Raw genomic sequence first — 18,684 nt, 5'->3', positions numbered from 1 at the left:
GTATGAAGAATATATTCTAAATGTGTAAAGTCCTAGTTAAAATGTACACACATCAAAAATGACATTTAACACGAATAACCGTATTTCCCTTTGGTTTTGTATCCAAAGCTGCTCATTAAATGGATACTTAAGGATGAATATTTTCTCAATACCAGGCATTTTTTAATGCATTCATTCATTAGGATTGTCAAGATTATATCGAGTTTACGGCTTGACCCGCCCACCCCGCCGGTTTCTCAAGGTCATTCTCTTTTCATAGATGACAACTGTTGATTTTCGTAAAACTTTAATTTGCGGATTCATTCAAGACCATTAACAAACGTACAACGGTACGCGTTTCAACTGAAACCCAGTGATCTCTGCAAACTGACTGATCCTGATTGCTTTTTCCTTTTTTTGTTGTTTTTTTTTTTTAAACTTAGTTTCTAATATCTTAACTTTTCCTCCCATAAATTTGTTGTTATATATGAAGTCTGACTTGAACTAAGGGGGGGAAAAAAAGCACACATTACATACAGTATTGTTTAACCCACAGGTTCAGGATGCATATCATTATCTCTACTTAACAAGAAAGCCATTCAAAAGATTGTTCTTTATATTGGTGGCTGGCCGGGAAGCAAACAAGCCTTTTGAAAGCCCCGCCACCCCCTTCGTTTTGCTTGTAAGTTTTTTTTTTCCTTTTTTTTTTTTAGGCACCTTGTTTTTCATAGTAGACTGAGTTTCAATGGAAAAAAAAAAAGCAACATGTGCAAACGAAATAATAAAAAATAAAATAATTGCAGGTATAGGATGCCACGAGGAATTCTGCACCTGGGAGAAATTGCTTTAGTGGAGCACGTGGATACCAAAAAAGTATTTAAAGGCTCCAGATTGGTAAAACTAAACCCCGTTAGACTCAAACACGCATACGTACGTACACACACGCACACACACACAAACACACACGCACGCTCCATGCTTTCAAAAAGCTCTCAAGTCAAGCATTTTAAAAACTGCTCAAAAAAACGAGCAGAGAAAAATCCTCGGTTGAAGCTCGCACATGAGAAATATGATCCTCCTTATGGAGGGAACTTTGCTTGATGCATTTTGTAGGAAAGCATACAGTAGCAGAATTCTCACAATGAAACCGTGTCAAGTGTCTGTGGGGAAAGAAGCGACTAAGAGAGGGAAACCAGAAATGGAAAAGACACCCGAACAAAGACATGCGTGCGCGCGCTCATTCGCTCCAACTAAATAAGTGGACACGTATACAGGTGCAGAATTCCAGACAAAGCTTAATTCCAAAACAATCGGGGAGGTTGGGGGCACAGATGGCCGCGCGGTCTGATTTGGAGGGACGAGGCCGCGTGTCCCCGCTCACAGCTAAGATACGTCACACAAGCACGCGCTCAGAGATCTCCTATGTGCACTCATCAAGAACATCATACAATAAAGGCGGGGAGGAGGCGGGTGTCGGGGGGAGAGGAAAGGGACGCTCATCCCACTTCTACACGCGGCTCCATGAATTAAGGGGGCCGATTGCTGCATTGCGGCGCGTACGTTTTGGGTTTTGAGTGGGGCAAGGGGTTCAAGGGTCACCCCCGAGACCGACCTCCTCCCCGCTTCTACCGGCACCAAAGTATTGCTCAGTCAATGACGCCGGGCTGGCGGGTCTTGCGCTCCACGTTGAAGCCCTGTGTGACACACGGGAGAAACAGCAAATATGTCATCAAACTCTATAATACTGCTCAATACCATGAATACGTAAAACTGGATGGTGAGCGGAGGAATTTTTTTTTGGTGCCGTTCACGACTCGAAATGGCGGTACCTTTGAATTGTCCGGACCGCGCGGCTGTCTAACGATGACTAGACGAGGGGCACTGGCGTCGTCCAGGGTGATGCTCTTCAGTCTGTTGACCAGACGGTCGGGACGTGGCGTGGCCACCGGTTTCGGCCCCTCGCTGTAATATCAAAACATATTGAAGAGATGGCACTGAACCGACGAGACAATTGGATGAAATTAAGTCCCAAAGAGGTCCGACCTGACTCGCCGCACGTTGCAGGCACTACATTTTCCCGTGCGTTGATTGAAGACGACCGAGAACTCCACTTCATCCCCAGTCTGGAGCTCTAAGCCGTCTTGGACTTCCTTGACGTGAAAGAAAAGCTTCTTGCTCTCACCAACTTCATATGTGATGAAACCAAACTGGCGGGGGAAAACAACAAGAACTTGAGACTCGTTTTCTCCAGCGAGACGACCGTCATGGTGTTGGTGCGTGATGGCCACCTGGTCTTTCACGCACTCCACCAAGGCTCGGCGCTGAGGGACCACGTTACAGGCCATCTTCTGTCCAGTCTGGGGTATTGTGCAAATCTGGAATTTCACCTGCTCTCCTTTTTGCAAACAGTGGCCCTTGTTAGCCATTCCCATGATTCCAAAGGGATAAGTCTGGCCTTTCGCTCCACCTGAAACAACAAGGTGATGATTACAAAAAACAAAACAAAAAAACTCCTGAATTTAAAAAAAAAAAAGGAATTGCAAGCATCAGCCCCACCTTCCTCTATGACTTCAATAAGGCCTTGGTATTCTGTCTGAGAGGGGTCCACGCTTCGTATTGGACGGATGACTTTCCCCACCATCACTGTTGTGCCCACATCATCTCCAATGCCATTCGCTGAAAGCAGAGGTTTTCATCTTGTTTGTTCCATGCAAGAACACGGATGACTGTTCTGGGATGGGAATTCAAAACCTTACCAGCAGCCACTTTGGTGACCTTTTCAGCACTGACTTTATTTCCTTTTCCCTTAGACAGCGTATACTCCACTGTATCACCCAACTCCAGATTATCCAAGTCCCCACACATTTCACTGTAGGTGAAAACAACATAAGCTTCAGCGCTTATCAACTAGTGACTACATTGAGGAAAAAAACCCCATCACTATCTAAATAAAACCCCAATTTCCAATCCGACCTGTAGTGAAAGAAGATCTCCTGGTCGTGGTTTGCAGTCTCGATGAAGCCAAAGTTATCCTTGAGGGTGGCAATGAAGCCTTGCAGCCTCTTGCCCCCGCAGGCATTTCGGTTCACCACCCTGATGGAAACTGCGCTCTGCTGGCCGCTTCGTTTCACTTCATTGATCGAGAACTCCACCTAGAGGTTAAATGTGAACATGTCACAAAGTTATCACAACAACGGTGATACCCTTCTTTTGGCAAATGGCAGGGCATGCAAAACATTCTAATTATTTGATGGAAATATTAGCATGCATTTGTGCCCCCCCCCAATAAGAAGCTTTTCTAGTCTTCACGAACGTTGCATGCATTGAGAAATGCACAGACCAATTGCTTGCTTTGCTATGGCACAGAAATATGTAAAAAAAAAAAAAAAGTTGATGATACCTTATCTCCAACCTGTGGGCGATAGCCTCCCTCCAAGTCTTTCGTATGGTAAGCCACGGTAAGCTTCACACCGCAGTCTTCATATGCAATCACTCCGTCCTCGGGTTCCTACAGTGCAAGGAAAAAATTAGTTCCAATACAACAGTAAATTCATTTGCTATTTATGAGAACGTAATAGTGTCTTTGATAACGTATCAAAATGGCAAAACAGGGCCACATCAAAACACACAGGTTAAGTGAACCATATGATTTAAGGACTTGTTAAAAACAAAAATAATAAATACCGCGTGCAAGTGAGAGCGGAATTCATAATGCATTTAGTCGAGAATCTCGGTAAAATCATGAAGGCATGACGATGGCAGATAGCTCTGATAGTAACACTTTCATGTAAACTTAATCTTATCTTCCCTGGCAAACATTCCAAAGGGTTTGCACTACTCATCAAAGATGAGCAATTTGCTTAATCCCTTGTCCCAGTGAGGCGCGGCTGTAGCAGCAATTTTGATCTCCTGGAGGTTCATTCAAGGTCACCAGACGTTTCTGTTGCAAGAAAATTTTGAAGGTGCCCAAAATTTCTTTGTGACGAGCAGTACAAGTGAACATCTGTCTATATTATGGTGACCTTGAACAAACCCCTGCAAAGTTTAAAAGAACCGCTACCTTCATGGACACTGGCCAGCCTTTGCCACTCGGTAGTATTGGGGCTTAAGTCATAGAATTTTTTTAAATGATATATATATTTTTTAAATCAATTTTGCATTGTTTCCAAAACTCAAAGCAAGTCTCTGCAGACATTAGTAATTTGGTAACAATATTTGGTGTCTTTTCTCGCTGCTTTTGAACTTTTTTTTTTTTAAAGTGACTACTGAGTTTAATTCCCCTATAACCCTTTACAGGTCACGGAGGCCGCTTTCGGCCAATAGTCTAAACAGGCAAAAACGACCTTTATTTGGAACACGCGTTTGAATTTTTAAGTCCTTAACAGCCAAGAATTTAAGATTTTAGCGAAATTAAGCTGGACGTTTTGCCTGTTTAGACCGTCGGCCCAAAGCGGCCACTGTGCCCTGTCGAGAGTTAAGAAACAGACAAGATGAGTGGTTTCATTTTGGCTCGTTTTCCGCGTGACAAGGTAGACTGGTTGAGAGAAAAGATTGTGTGCTTGAACATGAAATTACGTTTTCCTCCTTTGTGACACACTCAGTAACTTGCAACTAACACAAAGGTAGTATAAACTTTTACGTGAGTGCATATTTGAAGTTCAGATTTGGTATAGTTGAATACAGGTTTGGAAATAAGTTAACGAATTAGTGATTCCAATAATTAAAATGTTGATGTTTCCATTAAATGCCCAGCTCTAATAAAGGCTCTGTATATTCCCTCATTAAAACATTTTTCTGGTTATTTATTTTTTTCAATCAATTATTAAACGGCCATTCTTCTTACGTAACTACAGTCCTCATCTTTTGAGTTAATTGGTGACCAATTGCATGCTGTCAGCTACAAGTCAAAACAAAGGAACTTTTGAGTCTTCAAAGACAAACCTTGTCTAGCATTTTACCCTTAAAAAGATGAAGAACAGGCACCGATTAAGATTAGAAATTCTTCAACCTAGTCATTTTGCACTTTTGTGTCATTGGGTTTTTAGCTGCATGCAGCGGGCCTGAGTCCTACCTTGTCTTTTTTCTAACCACAAGAAGCGGGAAGAGGAAGTGGTCATTGAAAAAAAAAAAAAAAAAAAAGGAGGGCAAAAATGTCAAAGAAAATGAACTTCGAGTATCGATTTTGAATGCAAGACGACTGCCATTCATTATCTGTTGAAATGAATGAATGATACAGTACCTTCTCCTTGCCCTTGCTTGGACTGGCATTTTTAGCTGTGGCTGACACAACTTCCTTCTGCACCACCCCCACAAAGCGCTGCTCAGACTGGGTATGAAAGGACACCGTGCCCTTTGGCAACTTTTTGATACGTACGGCATGGTTCCTCTGAGCAGAGAGCATATCCTTGAAAACACAAAGAAAGGATCAGGACATTAGGTTTCATTTGGTAATTGATTTCAATACATGCGAAAACTCTGAAACTGCCGTTACAGTGAAAATGTTAACATACAGGCACAACAGTAAACTCCACTTCATCAGAGATGTGCAGCTGACTCTCTTCCAGGACTTCACTGAAGTGAAAGAACATCCGAGCATCACGGTCCACACACTTGATGAAGCCAAAACCATCACGAATAGCGGCGATCACCCCCTGCAAGAAGATTCGGCGTTATCTTTTCATAAGCACCTGCTAATTCGCATCGCTTAACTGCGAATTCAGTTAGTTTGTTGAAGAATTTCAAAACAATTCCACGTCCCCGTCTTGCTCACCATTTCGCGCGTCTCCTTAGTGATATCAAAGGAGTCTGGGAGGATGTCAATGTTGGTGGCCCTCTCCAGTTTATCTCTGCGGTCAGTGGAAATGTTGAATTGCACATGGTCGCCCTCCAAAAGAGTCACCTTTGACTTTGTGTCCTTTTCGCCAAACGGCATTTCTTTGTCAGTGAATCCAATTCGAGCACCAATACGGCCGGGGAGAGGGTCATTCTGCGCCAGCGAAAGAAATTGCAATCGAATAAAAGGTCCGCTTGAGTAATTCCCAGAAATTCCAACACCGGGAACAATGTTTTTGACTTGCCTGGTTTTTAGTGGGAACCTTGGGGATGACCTTGGTGACTGTTCCTTCAAACTGTTCAATGCTGATATCCTCAAAGATGACAGTTCCTTGAGGGAGAAGTCTTACTTCTGTGGCAACTTCCTTACCCTATGACGACGAGAGCATACGGTTTGAAAGGTCATGATGGATTTTGAAAAACTCAAAGGTTAGGTGTCAAAAGCTGGAAGATACCTACATTTCTGTCTTTGATTGTGAACTCAACATCATCTCCTGCCTGCAGGGCCTCAAGATCACCCTTAAATTCACTGTAGTGAAAAAAGATCTCCTTCACCACATCAGCCCTCTCGATGAATCCAAAAGCCTCCTGAAAAGACAATGGATGGTTCAATAGCAGACAAAAAATATGTATCGTGTTTACATAACCTTTCAAATTGGGACTACAATTCATACGCAGTATGACATGGATTTTCACTTGTGCGTGGTGCCTCGTAAGCATCCACACATGGGATTTTCTTTTTTTAACGTAGGTAGGTCTAATCTTTGAATAGGTTTGTTTAGTTTGATTTAGCTATTTCATTTATCAAGTAGGCACAGATTTTCATGATGGAGTGCTTCTTGATTTATGATTAGCATTTGTAAATCAATTACTGTATTAAATTTGAAAGTACACAACATGGTCCACCTTGTAAAGTTTATGGCTATGAGAGGAACCACATTTATTATTTGGGGAGAAAAATGTAGTGTATCCAGCCTGTAGAATAACTTCCTTCTTGTAGAGAAATGCTAAATGAACCGACAGACGAGTAAAAAAACAGCACATTACAAAACCAAAGGCGTCTGTCTGGAGTGAAACAACCTTGAATTATTATTCAACTAGTCCAGTCAGTGTTTAGTTTTTGAGTCATGAGACAGGTCAAACAATGCTCTGGGCTGCCATTACCTTTGTGGCGCACACCACACCCTGGCATCTCATTTGCTTTTTCGTCACAAGTTGAATATTACGAGCACTGACGGCACCGGTACTGAAAAACAGGAACAAAGTGGATACAATGTTTACAATATTATTGGACCAAGAACACATTAACCGCAAAGATTGCAAAAACTGACTGCTTGTTGGTCTCCATATAAAAGCTGACTTTGTCACCAGTGTCCAGGTGGGTATTGCCCTCCACATCATCAGTAGTGTAGGTAAGGTAGAACACTTCCTGTGGAAATCACACCATTGTCACACTTTGTTTTAAAGGGAAGAGATGACAACTGCTCAAATGCATCACACTTCAAATGCTGTCTACCATTAAAAAAAAAATAAAATCTGTTTTTAAACAACTTTGCAGACACATATGTCGCAGGACGCCAAAGTGTGGATGGTGCTGTAGTTTGGACTTTACTTAACCATCATACTGCACAGTGCACAATAATATTGCCTTATAAAGTGATATTTGCCAATATTGTGGCTTGGTGGGGACCATCTGTTACCATAACAGATATCAGTTGAATCACAAAGACAAAAAAAATGTTATGCCTTTTGTGTGTTGCAATTAGGTTGGTTAGGTGGATAATCTAGAAAAAAAAAACCTGACAATTACCCCATTTCGTTCATAACAAACACTTCCAGTGGGCACCTGGCCTGGAGGAGTCTTCCCATCTAAAGTTACAGGAATTGCAGCGACAACCTACACAAAACAATGGTGTTAGTTAGCAAAACACCTTTTCCGATCCGAATCAGTTGTTGCTAAAATTAAGGTGAAAACACGAAAGCACACACAAAATAAGTCAACTGCCACCTATCACAATGAACACAACAAGCGCACAGCATTAGCAACACACTGGCAAGAGTCCAACAATCCAGCAGCAGGAAAGGTGTTGGGGGATTTAAATGCCTTGCTCAAGGGTGAATCTGCTGTGATTGTGGGGTGTAGGAGGAAGAAGGGTAGGCTGCTTGATATTTCTTCCATCCCAGATTTCAAGCCGGACCTGATGCCTTTTTTAACACAAGGCACAATCAAACTAGTTATCCTTCAAATATTTCTGTCTTTGAGATGGTGATCTATCACAGATATAAAATATCCTATATTTGAATAACTGTCAATGGGTTTGCAACGCATGTGTGACCAAAATCATAGAGTACTGTGTTATGTGAGTTTGATGTATTCTTACTCACAGTAAATGAGTCGCAAAAAGATCAAACCACTGTGTATTTGAAAGACTCCTCTAAATGAGATATACTAGTTTCTTGAGCGATAATACACACTTGAGCATGACCATAAATCTTAAACAGGCAGCCCGTACGCCAACAACCATAAATGACGACATGCCAATGTAGCATGAGGCCTAATTGATATGAATTAATAGAGTAATGCAGAGCGTCCGAAAAGCATTTCACTTTTTCCAATTCCGCCTAACCATTGTTATGCGACACTCATTTCAAAACTGAACAAATTATTTAGCCCCTTTCACACCAAAAAGTCCAGGACTTCCTGGTCGCGGGGGTTCCAGGTCCGCGGTCCCCAAGTGTGCGTTCACATCCAGCAACAGTGGGCGAGGGAGTGTATTCAAATTGGACAGATCATGTGAGGCAGGGGGGGATAATCCCCCCACCTCAATCTAGTGGCGCTAACTAAAGTTTGTTCCAGAGCACCCATCCACCTATCAATTTTTTCTTTTATTATTTCAAAATATTCAACTGGATACAGTGAAAACAACTGCTGAATCGCATAACGGCGGCTGCTGATACCTAAACAACACACTCCCATGAGCAAACAACCAATCCGTGTTAAATTAGCACAACAAGCCCCCCTCTCGCTACCCAGGTAGGTAGCCGAAGACCCTAGTCGTGACTAGGTGCTTAGATAGTTCCTGGTAGACGCTTGAGGGAAACTTCCAGACCAGGAATGTTTTTGGTGTGAACGGAAAGGGGAACTCAAACTATCAGGGTACAGCGGATAGTTCCTGATAAAGGTCCTGCAGTATGAAAGGGGCTATAATGGGGTGTTTTGTGTTGGCTTTTGAGGGAGAAATTCATGTATTCTATTTTGGAATGAGGCTCTAACGACAAAATGTGGAAAAAGTGAATCACTGTGAATAATTTTGATAGATGTAACTGTATGAAAATTCCTGCCTGTAAAATGTTCCTGAATCTCAATTTTGAGAGGTATCGAGTATCATTCGCTTGTTAGAATGTTCAGTGATCATGAATAGCATTGCATTATACCGAGAGGTGTTTCCAATATTTTGACTTGCGCAGACTTAAGTAAGAAATTAATAACTAAATACAATGACTTTTGTAAGGGCAGAATTTTTAATACAGTTTATTTGATGTGCAATTGGCTGGGCGGTGGCTGATCGGTCGACGTTTCTTTTTGTGTCTTTTCATACACGAATGGTTGGTGATCTCATGCATTGCGTTGGAAATTAAATACGACTTAAGCGTTAAAGATGACAGACAAAGGACAGAACCAAATATAAAACGGTGTTCCTTAACTGGATGAATATAACCATGCAGCACAGTAAATGGATAGGCGTGCAGGTCTGGCCCCACCTGGCCTGAAATGCGCTCCTCTGGCAGCACCTCTGGCTTAATCTTTAGCAGCTTCACTGCTATGGGCTTGCCAGTGCGCCTGTCAGAGGACACCTCAAACTCAACATCATCTGCGGAGAGAAGAGCAAAGGAAACGTGACTACTCGGCGTAAGCAGAAAGAAGAAGAGTTTTCTGGCGGCCCGGTGTTACTTGCCTCCTATTTTGAGGTCCTGCAGGTTGCCATTGTATTGAGAACAGTGGAAAAAAAGACGAGCCTGACGTTCAGAGCACTGGATGAAACCGTACGAAGTCAGAAGCTTCTCTATCACGCCCATCTCTCTTATGCCAGGACCTGTTCCATTAGCAAACCCGGTGTGCCCATTGTTATGGAGCATGCCTGGATCAAAGCTCATCTGGGGAAGAGGAGGGAAAGAAATGGGAGTTACCATAACACTAATACTGAATGAAAAGCGTGGACAACCGTACACTATTTCCTGCAAGCTTGAAAATGGGAATTAAAGCATTTACAAAAACATGCAAACACATTTGAAAAGGTTTGAATGAAAGGAAAAACAAACGAAAATCTCATTAATAAGCCTCTAAGGTGGCTGTCAGAACAGCAGCAAGCATTCCACTGATAACTGAATTAGAACTGAATTCAAACCACACGGGTAAGTGGTAAGTGCAGCACCATAGTTTAAGTATCATGCACTAAAAACTACCCGCCCTGTCGTTTTGAAACCATTGGTACAGAAAAAAGTGTGATACATTTCTTGCTTTGAGTAAAACGTACGTGGTGAGATCCCGCTACTCATCAAGTCAAACATCATGTATAGGCAGACTTTGGTCCAGATCCAATCAAAGCAGCATTTTAATAGATCTACTTTTTTATTAACTTACATTAACAAACACCTGTTATTTAACCAGGACAAAATTTGGGTGTTTGTCTTGCCGCTGGATGGGACTGATGTCTGCTCTCATCTCTGTCTTTACTCCTTTCATACTCTGACCCAGAACGTGGCAAAGTACAGGCTGGGGGCCACGTTCGGCTCGACCCCAGTCTCTGATAGGCGGTCACTGTGACAATTAAGTCCAAGAAATACCTAAGAGGACACTAATACAAGCACGGCAGCAAGTGGTATGACTTGTGTCTATAGCATTGCCAACACCGCAAAATCTTTACTATATTTAGTGACTTTTGCTACTCAACTAGGAATAGTTAAAAATAAACGAAAACAAAAAAGACATATATATATATATAAAAAAGGAAAAAAAAAACTACAACAGCGGTACTAATGTTATTCACATTTTTATTCCGCCTCCAAGGTCCTGAGGGGGTTCAAGTGAGGCTAATTTGTTCTTTTCGGATGTGAGAAGTGTGGCCGAGGAGTAGAGTCCCGTGTAAACTTCTTTTGTGATTTGGCACCATCCATTACTGCAAATATTTTTTGTTTTAAGTCTCTCATTAAATGTTAGAGGTAGTACAGGTAATTTTCCACCTGTGCATATGTGAGCTTTAGGGGCATTACAGTAAATGCAGCGATACACACTCCTCCAGCTGCCCATAGCCATGTAATTAATAATTAATAATAAATAACAACTAGACCAACAATTATATTTAAAACAACCTGTCAGTCATTAAGAACACGTTTAGTTGCATGTTTTTGAAATGTATAATTCAATGTATTTTTTTTAATGAAAAACGGTCTAAATCTTACATATCGTCACAAAAAAGATTTTAATTTGGTTGCCTCAAAGTATGTAGGGTTGAATTACAATGCACGTTATACATAAGGTTGTACAGAATCTTGGCTTCAAGTAATTTTCCTGAACTGCACCTCCCTAGCTTGAGAACTCCTGAACTAAGATGTCATTCACTGAGAAAACCCTGTAAAACCAGACACAGCCAGTCCCATACAAAAAACAAACAAAGATGGGTTTCACAACACCGCACACAGTACATGCTGTTAAAGTCACATGATAAATTATGATGTTATAGACTTGTAAAAAAATACTAGCAACACTCAGCATATCCGCTTACTGATCTTTGGTACAATGGAGTCCGCTTGTGTTTTTTACTTGCTGACTGGGGGTGGCAAGAGACTGAGGAGGAGCGGGGGATAGACATGGGAGCGGTAGAGGAAGACGGGCCAGTGCGCCGAGCAACCGGGGGCTCAGAAGTACCCCTCTCCATTTCTGATACTGTGGCTTGAGCTCGCCTATGCTGTTGGGGAGGAGCATTTAACTACCTTTAACAGCAGTAAAGATGCTTGTGTGGTACTAAAAAAAGAATGATTTAAAATCGTACTACATCCAAGCTTTGCTAAAATATTGCTTAATTTTCCTGCCAGGCACCGCCATTACATCATTGCAATACCCCAACTCGACATACTGTAATGGTATCCAACAGCAAAAGGCTATGGAAAATCTGTCAAACAAGATGCCATACAGAATACCACCTTACATCACTTTGGAGGATTTTTCCTCGACAAAAGAGCTACTAATACAAATAAAAGTCAACTTCAGTCAGTTCCTGTGACATTTTTAAACAGTATCCTAATTTAGTGATTGGAAGAGTAAATTATAACACCCTAGAGAAAATATCAAATGATAGGGCAAACAGCCGTGCATCTATAGTGGCGAGTGATGATGAGTAATGAATTATGGGAAGAGGAGGGGGTCCAAGATCAGCCTCTTTTGTTGGCCCAGTAATGAATAACTTAGCCCAATGAATGACAAGGATCTTATTTTGATCATCCATTAGGGGGGAGGAAAAAATAAAAAATAAAAAGTCTTCGGCGGCCAATAGCCAGTTACCGCATTTTCTTGGCCTTGGTTTGCGGGAAGTGAGTTGGCCGTGCTTAGATGAAATTGATGAAACCTGCATTGATTTGTGGGGAGAGAGGAAAAAAACTGACATGGAAGTGCGGAATGTTTGATTTTCTTCTTGAAAACAGCCACCCCGGAAGATTACTCCTGAGCAGAGGCTAGTCTCTGGAGCCCAGAGGGGGTGAAAGGTTGTGGGCCATTCACAGCAAGGAGATGCAGGGCAAGGCGGGCTGATGGGCATCGCATGGGAAGGGTGGATGAGCAATCGATGGAAGGGCGTCTTAGAGAAGAGGTGGGAAGGTGGAACTTACAGATCGGCCATATGGTGACAGGCTGAGTCCGACAGGGGAGGTGCTGCTCAGGTCAGCGCTAACGAACGTGGTGGGTGGCGACGCAGGCATGGTAAACTCAACAAAGCCTTTCCAGGGGCTGCCCATATTTTCCAATAAACTCTAACCACACTTGCTTGGGCACTTTTGCTGATTTCGAGAAGTAATTGTTAAATGTTTTTTTTTTAATGCTTGATGGGAAATGATTTGTTCTAATGAAACCACCCAATGACACACCGCTGGATGTCTGCAGGGGCGAAGAGAGGCACAAACAAGACGGGTGAGGCAAATATGTCAGCCGGCCATAATTTTACAAACAAAGAGGCAACGGGGGTTTGGGCTCTTCCCATACATACGTTTGCAGGATGCTGAAAAACACTTTGAGAACATATCTTAAAATAACAATAAGTGCAAGGTGGTGTATCCAAGAGGCAATCAAGCTAAAAGGCCCCAACCTACTGAGGGGCTTTCAAATTTGGGAGAGGGCTGGGGGTCATTCAAGGTTGCAAACGTTTGAGGAACGCTCCCCAACAACTTGGGTTTTTCCTTTTTTTTTGCTGCCAGGACATTTTGAACATGCGTCAAGAAAACAGCACAGGTCGTGAGCGTTTGCACACTTTAATGAACCCTGTTGAGAACAAAGCTTTTGCCACCTTTGCAGACACTCGCAAGCGTTCGCTTGTGGAAAAGGGATTTGGATAAATGTGTCTTAGGCCCTATTGGAGTCGCTCGCCCAAGTATCATTTAACATTAGCAAAAAAGGACAAAACAATTTGACAACTTAGGTGACGAGGAGAACATGGGTCAACAGGGAAATAATCCATTGGATTTAGCTATCTTCCAAGTTAAACTCAACAGCCAAAAAGCCAAGGTGAATGAATCCTTGTAGTGCGGAGCCCGAGTGACGATTAAAAGCAGAATCCTTGAAAGTGCTCAGCCTTGGCGAGGGTCTCATTCATTCCACCGAAGGTTTTTCTAATTTACCATAGTTATACTATGTAAAATTCACTTTCCTTAGGGGGTAATAGCAAGACCTGCCCAAGGACACTTTCAAGTTCCCTAATTGAACAATTTCTTTTTATGTGGTTCTTATCTGAGAAATTCCCATCTGGCTTGCAGTAACGTTCTTGACAAGAAGGTCAGAAACAATAAATGGTTGTCTTGTTTACTATGTATCTCTACCACACTAATCCCAAAAGAGGGTATCAGTAGTCAGGTGCCCAAAATAATAAATACCACTGCTTCGAAAGCAGAACAGAGTGACATTACTGTTGCTTTGTATTTTAAGCAAACCTTTGAAAAATGTTGTATTGCATGAGTTAACACAATTAAAAACTACCCCTTTTGTGTTGACTTAACCAACTTGAACTTCTAGGAAAAATAAGAGAATCTAAGAAAAAGGGGGACACAAGTTGATGTTTAACTAGATACTGGTTTAAGCATTTTACTGGAAAATGAAATATACCTTTGACCCACCTTTATTAGTTGTCTTGAAAGGTAATTTGAAGGTTCTTGAAGACCAATTTGTTTCTGCAGATCTCTTCATACACGGTCCAACACACGCTCATACACACACACTTGTTACAGGCTTGTGGCACAAGTCGGAGATGCTTGCATTAAGCAAAAGGAGGGAAAAAAAGTAGCGCAAAAAAAAGGGACAAAAGCAGGTACAAGAAGAAGAAAAAACTACTTTGAAAAAAAAATAATGTCGGATGAAAACAGTGGGCAAGGAAAGGGGGTTAAAGTATGGGACGTTATGGAAAAATAAAATAAACTAGCAGACAGCAGCTCACGCCACACCCCGGTGTGGAGTCGGTGGTGTGGTGAGGATGAGGAGAGCTAGAAGCAGCGTTGGGACGTGTGCTTTGTCAAAGCTGTTGAGTAGGCACAAACTTCTGGTTTCAGATCAGTTGTTGTCTTCTCACAATAGGTCGGGCGTAGGATTGCTTCTCTTCGGCTTGTGTAGTACAGACTGGCCTGATGTTGGTCTTTGGTCAAACCAGAATTTTGGTTACACTTGTTGTTTAAAAACCCTTGAAATGATCCTGGATCCAACGTATCTTGGAGTCTTGGGAGTTGCAACGTTGCTTGTTTTGTTTTGGAAATTTCTCTTCGGTTTCTTTCTTGTGATCTGAACTTTGAAGCAGTTGCGGATGGTACAAAAAAATTCTGTCCCGTTTCACTTCATACTGTTAGGATAGAAGCACAACGACAGGGAAGATGCATTAAATGACTTGCATATCAAATGCTTAATACAGTGGGACGCTTAAATCTCAAATGTTTGGAGGACAGAATCCGGTACACAGGCTAAATGGTGTGAATGGTACTGGTAGGTCTGAAGATGTGTCTCTGAATGAGTTAAAGCCCATTTACAGTTATTTTTTTTCTGGGGTGGGTGGCACAGCTAAACTTTGCAAACTCATTCAGCTATACTATAAGCATGAAGAATTTGGCACTTGGACCTATAGTTTAAATCCCGCCTCAGGTGTCCAACAGTTGCTCAAAGAAAGACTCTCATATGACTAGCATAAACTACAATACAGTATAAATTGTGTCAATGCACAAAGGTGTTGCGCCATCGAGTGTTTTGGGACCCTTGACTCACGGGAGTAAAAATAGGCTCCGCCCTAGATGCCTGTGATCACAGCTGACTAGATAGCGTAGAGCAAGAAGCAAGGAGCAACAAGTACTGGCGCATACCTTCAGATCAGGTCGTGATATTTATGGCTGCATTCCTCAAATGGGATACAGGGCAACAGTTTTGAACACAACCAGGTTTTGCACACTCAAAAGTACACATTCAGTCATAGAATACATAGGGGCGCACCTGGCCCAACAAGAAAAGGATTTCATCACTGGGTTATGAAACTTTGTGACCTACATTATGTACGGCACTTTGAAAAACAAGTTGGGAGGCGAGGCCAAAGGCATAGATAGGTTTTTCCTTTCCCAATCATCACGTGTGGTGTGCTAGCCTGCGATAAGGAGATCATCAAGTTTCATGAATAATTTAATGCAATTCCTTACACTTCAATTGTGTTTTTGATAGAAATGAAAACATTCGAAAAACGGAAGGCACTAAAACAAATGTTTTGGTTGAAGTAAATATGACCTCAAGAAATAACATACTTATTTCTTTGTACAGCTGTACATTTTAAAACTCATTTATGACTAATTATAAGTGAGCTGATGTCTATCCCAACTAACTTTGGGCTAAAGGCGGACTTCAACCAGGACTGGTCATCAGAGCGCTTATCGAAACAGACAACCTTTCACACCATTGCTGATGAAATGTACCCACAGCGCTTACATTTGAGTCATGGTAAAGTAAACAAAGGCACTCATGATGTAGTGGTTTACTTCTCAGTCAGGCATGTTGCGGAACATGCACATATTTACTTGCAAATTATGCACTTCTAAACTTATTAAAAATGTTTTGTTTGAATGCATTCACTTCATATTAGAAGTTGCATTTTTTCCCATAATGTGAATGAGTTAATACAAATCAGTGGGAACTGGGCGATTTTGCCTAAAAATTAAATCCGAGATTTTTTTTCCAGAAAAATTGGATTCTCGATTTTTCCCTTCCATTTTTTTTAAAGGAAAATAAGGAAAAAAAAATCAAGTTGTTTTACTTTTGTTTTAGCTAGCATTTACCATACATAACTCCCTCGTAGAATTTAAGTGCAAAAATACTTGCATGAAATATACAAATGTATACAAAAGTAGCAATAGACATTGAGGAACGGGAGGGGGATGTTTTAAGCCACAGCATTTTGTGGAGCAGTGGCAGCAATGCCCGCGTGCAGAAGAACTTGTGAATGAGGAGTTGAAACTGACAGCGGCGGGATTGACGTGTTTCATTGACAGTGAATTTATACACAACTTTTAAACATGCGGGTTGGATGAGAGCGACCAGGCTCTTCAGACGGAAGTTGGATGAGTGGATCGTTTTTTGTTTGTTTTTTTAATTAAAAACAGCATACCCGCGTGCCTTGAGTTGCAATTTCGACCATAATAATAATAAACATTCGATCCGTGTCATTCAAACTACCAATCAGCTATATCGGAGCAGCTAGGCATACTTGCAAATAAACACCTCGGTGATTTAGGGATATACAAACAAAATCTGATTTGATTTGAACACCCCTACACTATGTGGATTCGTGTGGCATATTCGTGTGGCAAAAATATACGGACAAAATTTTTATTTACACAGAGAGAGGAGAATTATCCGGGTTTTAAAAAAGCCCAGTTTACGTGTAGACAAGGCCTTAGCCTCGTGATCTAATCTTGAATAGTTTTGATTGGTGTGTGACATTATTTTTAACATAAAATAAGGGGCTTTGATTAATTCATGTTGGGAAACATTGAGTGGTAAACTGGCATATTTTCAGGTGGTTTACTTCTTCTGGAACATTCTGACAAGTCAGAATGGGAAATTATTTTGTCACATAGTCAAAAACACTTAAAAAAAATTAGGCAATTCATAAAACAAAAGATTGTTTAAAACTGCTGTCAAGACTCCAGTGCAGACAGCCTGAAGGCACTCAGCGAGCCCACTATTTGTTCCAGAACAACAAGCCCTCTGACAGGAATCGCCATGTGACTTCCCAGCAGTCGCCATGCTCAGCTGGACCTGAGAACGGGCCGACCGAACACGTTGCAACACACAACACGTTGCAGCGGGAACATTTCCACAAATATTCGTGTCCCGAATCAAGAGACACCGGTTTGCTGTCAGTCTTTCCGGAAACTGCGCAAACGCCTGTCGGCGCGTTATCTCATTGACCTTGTCTGGACAAACGGAACCGCTTACATTAGCATTTAGCTAACTATTTAGTGGCTCTGTCCAGGGCGTTACCGATCGATTAAAGCCACAGTGGGGAGTAAATCGGTGTGTAACAGTGAATTGCTTACAAGATGCACTTATTTATTTCTGAAAAGTATTACTTTGTCGCACATTAAATTTAACACTGTTACTGGAAAAAATAAGGTACCGAAGTAGGAGAGGAAAAAAATATTTGAAGCGAGTGACACTCATATTTTCAGCCAAATTCCTTAACGTGGACCTCATGGTGGCTCGCCCATTTGCTCACCGCTCATATTATATTAACAATTAAATATTTTAATAACGGTTGCGTCTGATAAAAGTTTACTCGTTTCCAAACGTGGACTTTTATTGAACCGGGTATTCTACGGTTGACGGGAACCGTTAAACAAAAAAAAAAAAAGCTAGCCGCACGAGGAATGGAAAACAAAGAAGCCGAGATTTGGGGAATGGGTTTATACATTTTTTTCTCGTTTACTATCACAGGTTTCAATCAAATAACTCCAATCTCGCTACGTCATCATTACATTGTATTGTCCCGGTATAACCGACAACGTGTTTTTACCAGTGGGAATGCGCTTAGGCCGTAGCCGGTGCTAGCGGCTAAAGCTAGCTTACTATGCTAACCTGGTGGGTCCTTGTGTGGGGTGATTTATGCTGTGGGGAAAACGCCTGGTCCCACCAAGGCCCCACAAGCACGGTCAAGCGACGGTAAAGGGGTTCTACTTTATAAAATTCGACGCTTCAAGTTGTAGCTACCCATTAGACATATCCATAGGCGGGTTTCAATCTAGTAATAAACCGTAAATTTTAATAAAAACTCACCCCAACAGCTTTCAGCACTGTCACCAGCGCCGCTAGAAGCAGCACGGCACATTACGTAGTGAGTCTGACTGCTGTTATCGCGATATTTGACAAAGGTTCGAGAACCGAAGAGTTTAAAAAGGGAAAAGAGGAACTACGCCCCCATATATTGTTTTCGTTCACGTTAAACGAGTCCTTCCTCAATAATGTAAAAATGTAGTTTATTTCGGAAACGAGGGTATAATACTTGAATTATAATAACAAAGCGCTTTCGTACTGTATCTGGCAGAAATACCGAAGGCACGTCTGTTCTGAAAATAAACTTGAGTTACTTGTAT

At 41.7% G+C, this 18,684-nt stretch overlaps 1 protein-coding gene across 4 annotated transcripts; it reads right to left on the bottom strand.

Annotated features, from left to right (window-relative positions):
• Positions 1-269: 269 nt before the first annotated feature.
• On the bottom strand, positions 270-18,446 carry csde1 (cold shock domain containing E1, RNA-binding). 4 transcript variants are annotated; one of them, XM_088404981.1, is made up of 21 exons: positions 18,368-18,446; positions 14,188-14,900; positions 12,694-12,958; positions 9,768-9,966; positions 9,517-9,683; positions 7,622-7,708; positions 7,143-7,240; positions 6,976-7,057; positions 6,271-6,399; positions 6,057-6,182; positions 5,750-5,965; positions 5,490-5,630; positions 5,219-5,383; positions 3,380-3,487; positions 2,959-3,131; positions 2,736-2,854; positions 2,536-2,655; positions 2,268-2,446; positions 2,023-2,186; positions 1,809-1,941; positions 270-1,673 (listed from the first exon to the last, which is right to left on the bottom strand). In XM_088404981.1, the coding sequence occupies exons 3-21, from the start codon at positions 12,817-12,819 to the stop codon at positions 1,626-1,628; spliced, it is 2,580 nt and encodes an 859-aa protein (XP_088261107.1). In that variant the 5' UTR covers positions 12,820-12,958; positions 14,188-14,900; positions 18,368-18,446; the 3' UTR covers positions 270-1,625. The 4 variants fall into 4 exon arrangements, with proteins under 4 accessions (XP_088261107.1, XP_088261117.1, XP_088261134.1 ...); XM_088404991.1 differs by having other exon boundaries at positions 9,574-9,683; XM_088405008.1 differs by lacking the exon at positions 7,622-7,708 and having other exon boundaries at positions 9,574-9,683.
• Between the last annotated feature and the right edge of the window lie 238 nt (positions 18,447-18,684).

Source organism: Hippichthys cyanospilos, chromosome 2 (assembly GCF_059441005.1).
Source record: "Hippichthys cyanospilos isolate Australia breed blue-spotted pipefish chromosome 2, RoL_Hcya_1.0, whole genome shotgun sequence".
NCBI classification, from domain to species: Eukaryota; Metazoa; Chordata; class Actinopteri; order Syngnathiformes; family Syngnathidae; genus Hippichthys; species Hippichthys cyanospilos.
This window is presented reverse-complemented; position numbering and strand designations above follow the sequence as displayed.

What these genes read in the sequence shown, in the direction of transcription:
- csde1 (XM_088404981.1), bottom strand. Translation starts at nt 12,819, where the DNA reads ATGGGCAGCCCCTGGAAAGGCTTTGTTGAGTTTACCATGCCTGCGTCG. An exon ending in CAAGCAAGGGCAAGGAGAAG is followed by an intron (nt 3,488 to 5,218) that starts GTACTGTATCAT and finishes CTTGCACTGTAG; the next exon opens with GAACCCGAGGACGGAGTGAT. An exon ending in TATTGAAGTCATAGAGGAAG is followed by an intron (nt 2,447 to 2,535) that starts GTGGGGCTGATG and finishes TTGTTGTTTCAG; the next exon opens with GTGGAGCGAAAGGCCAGACT.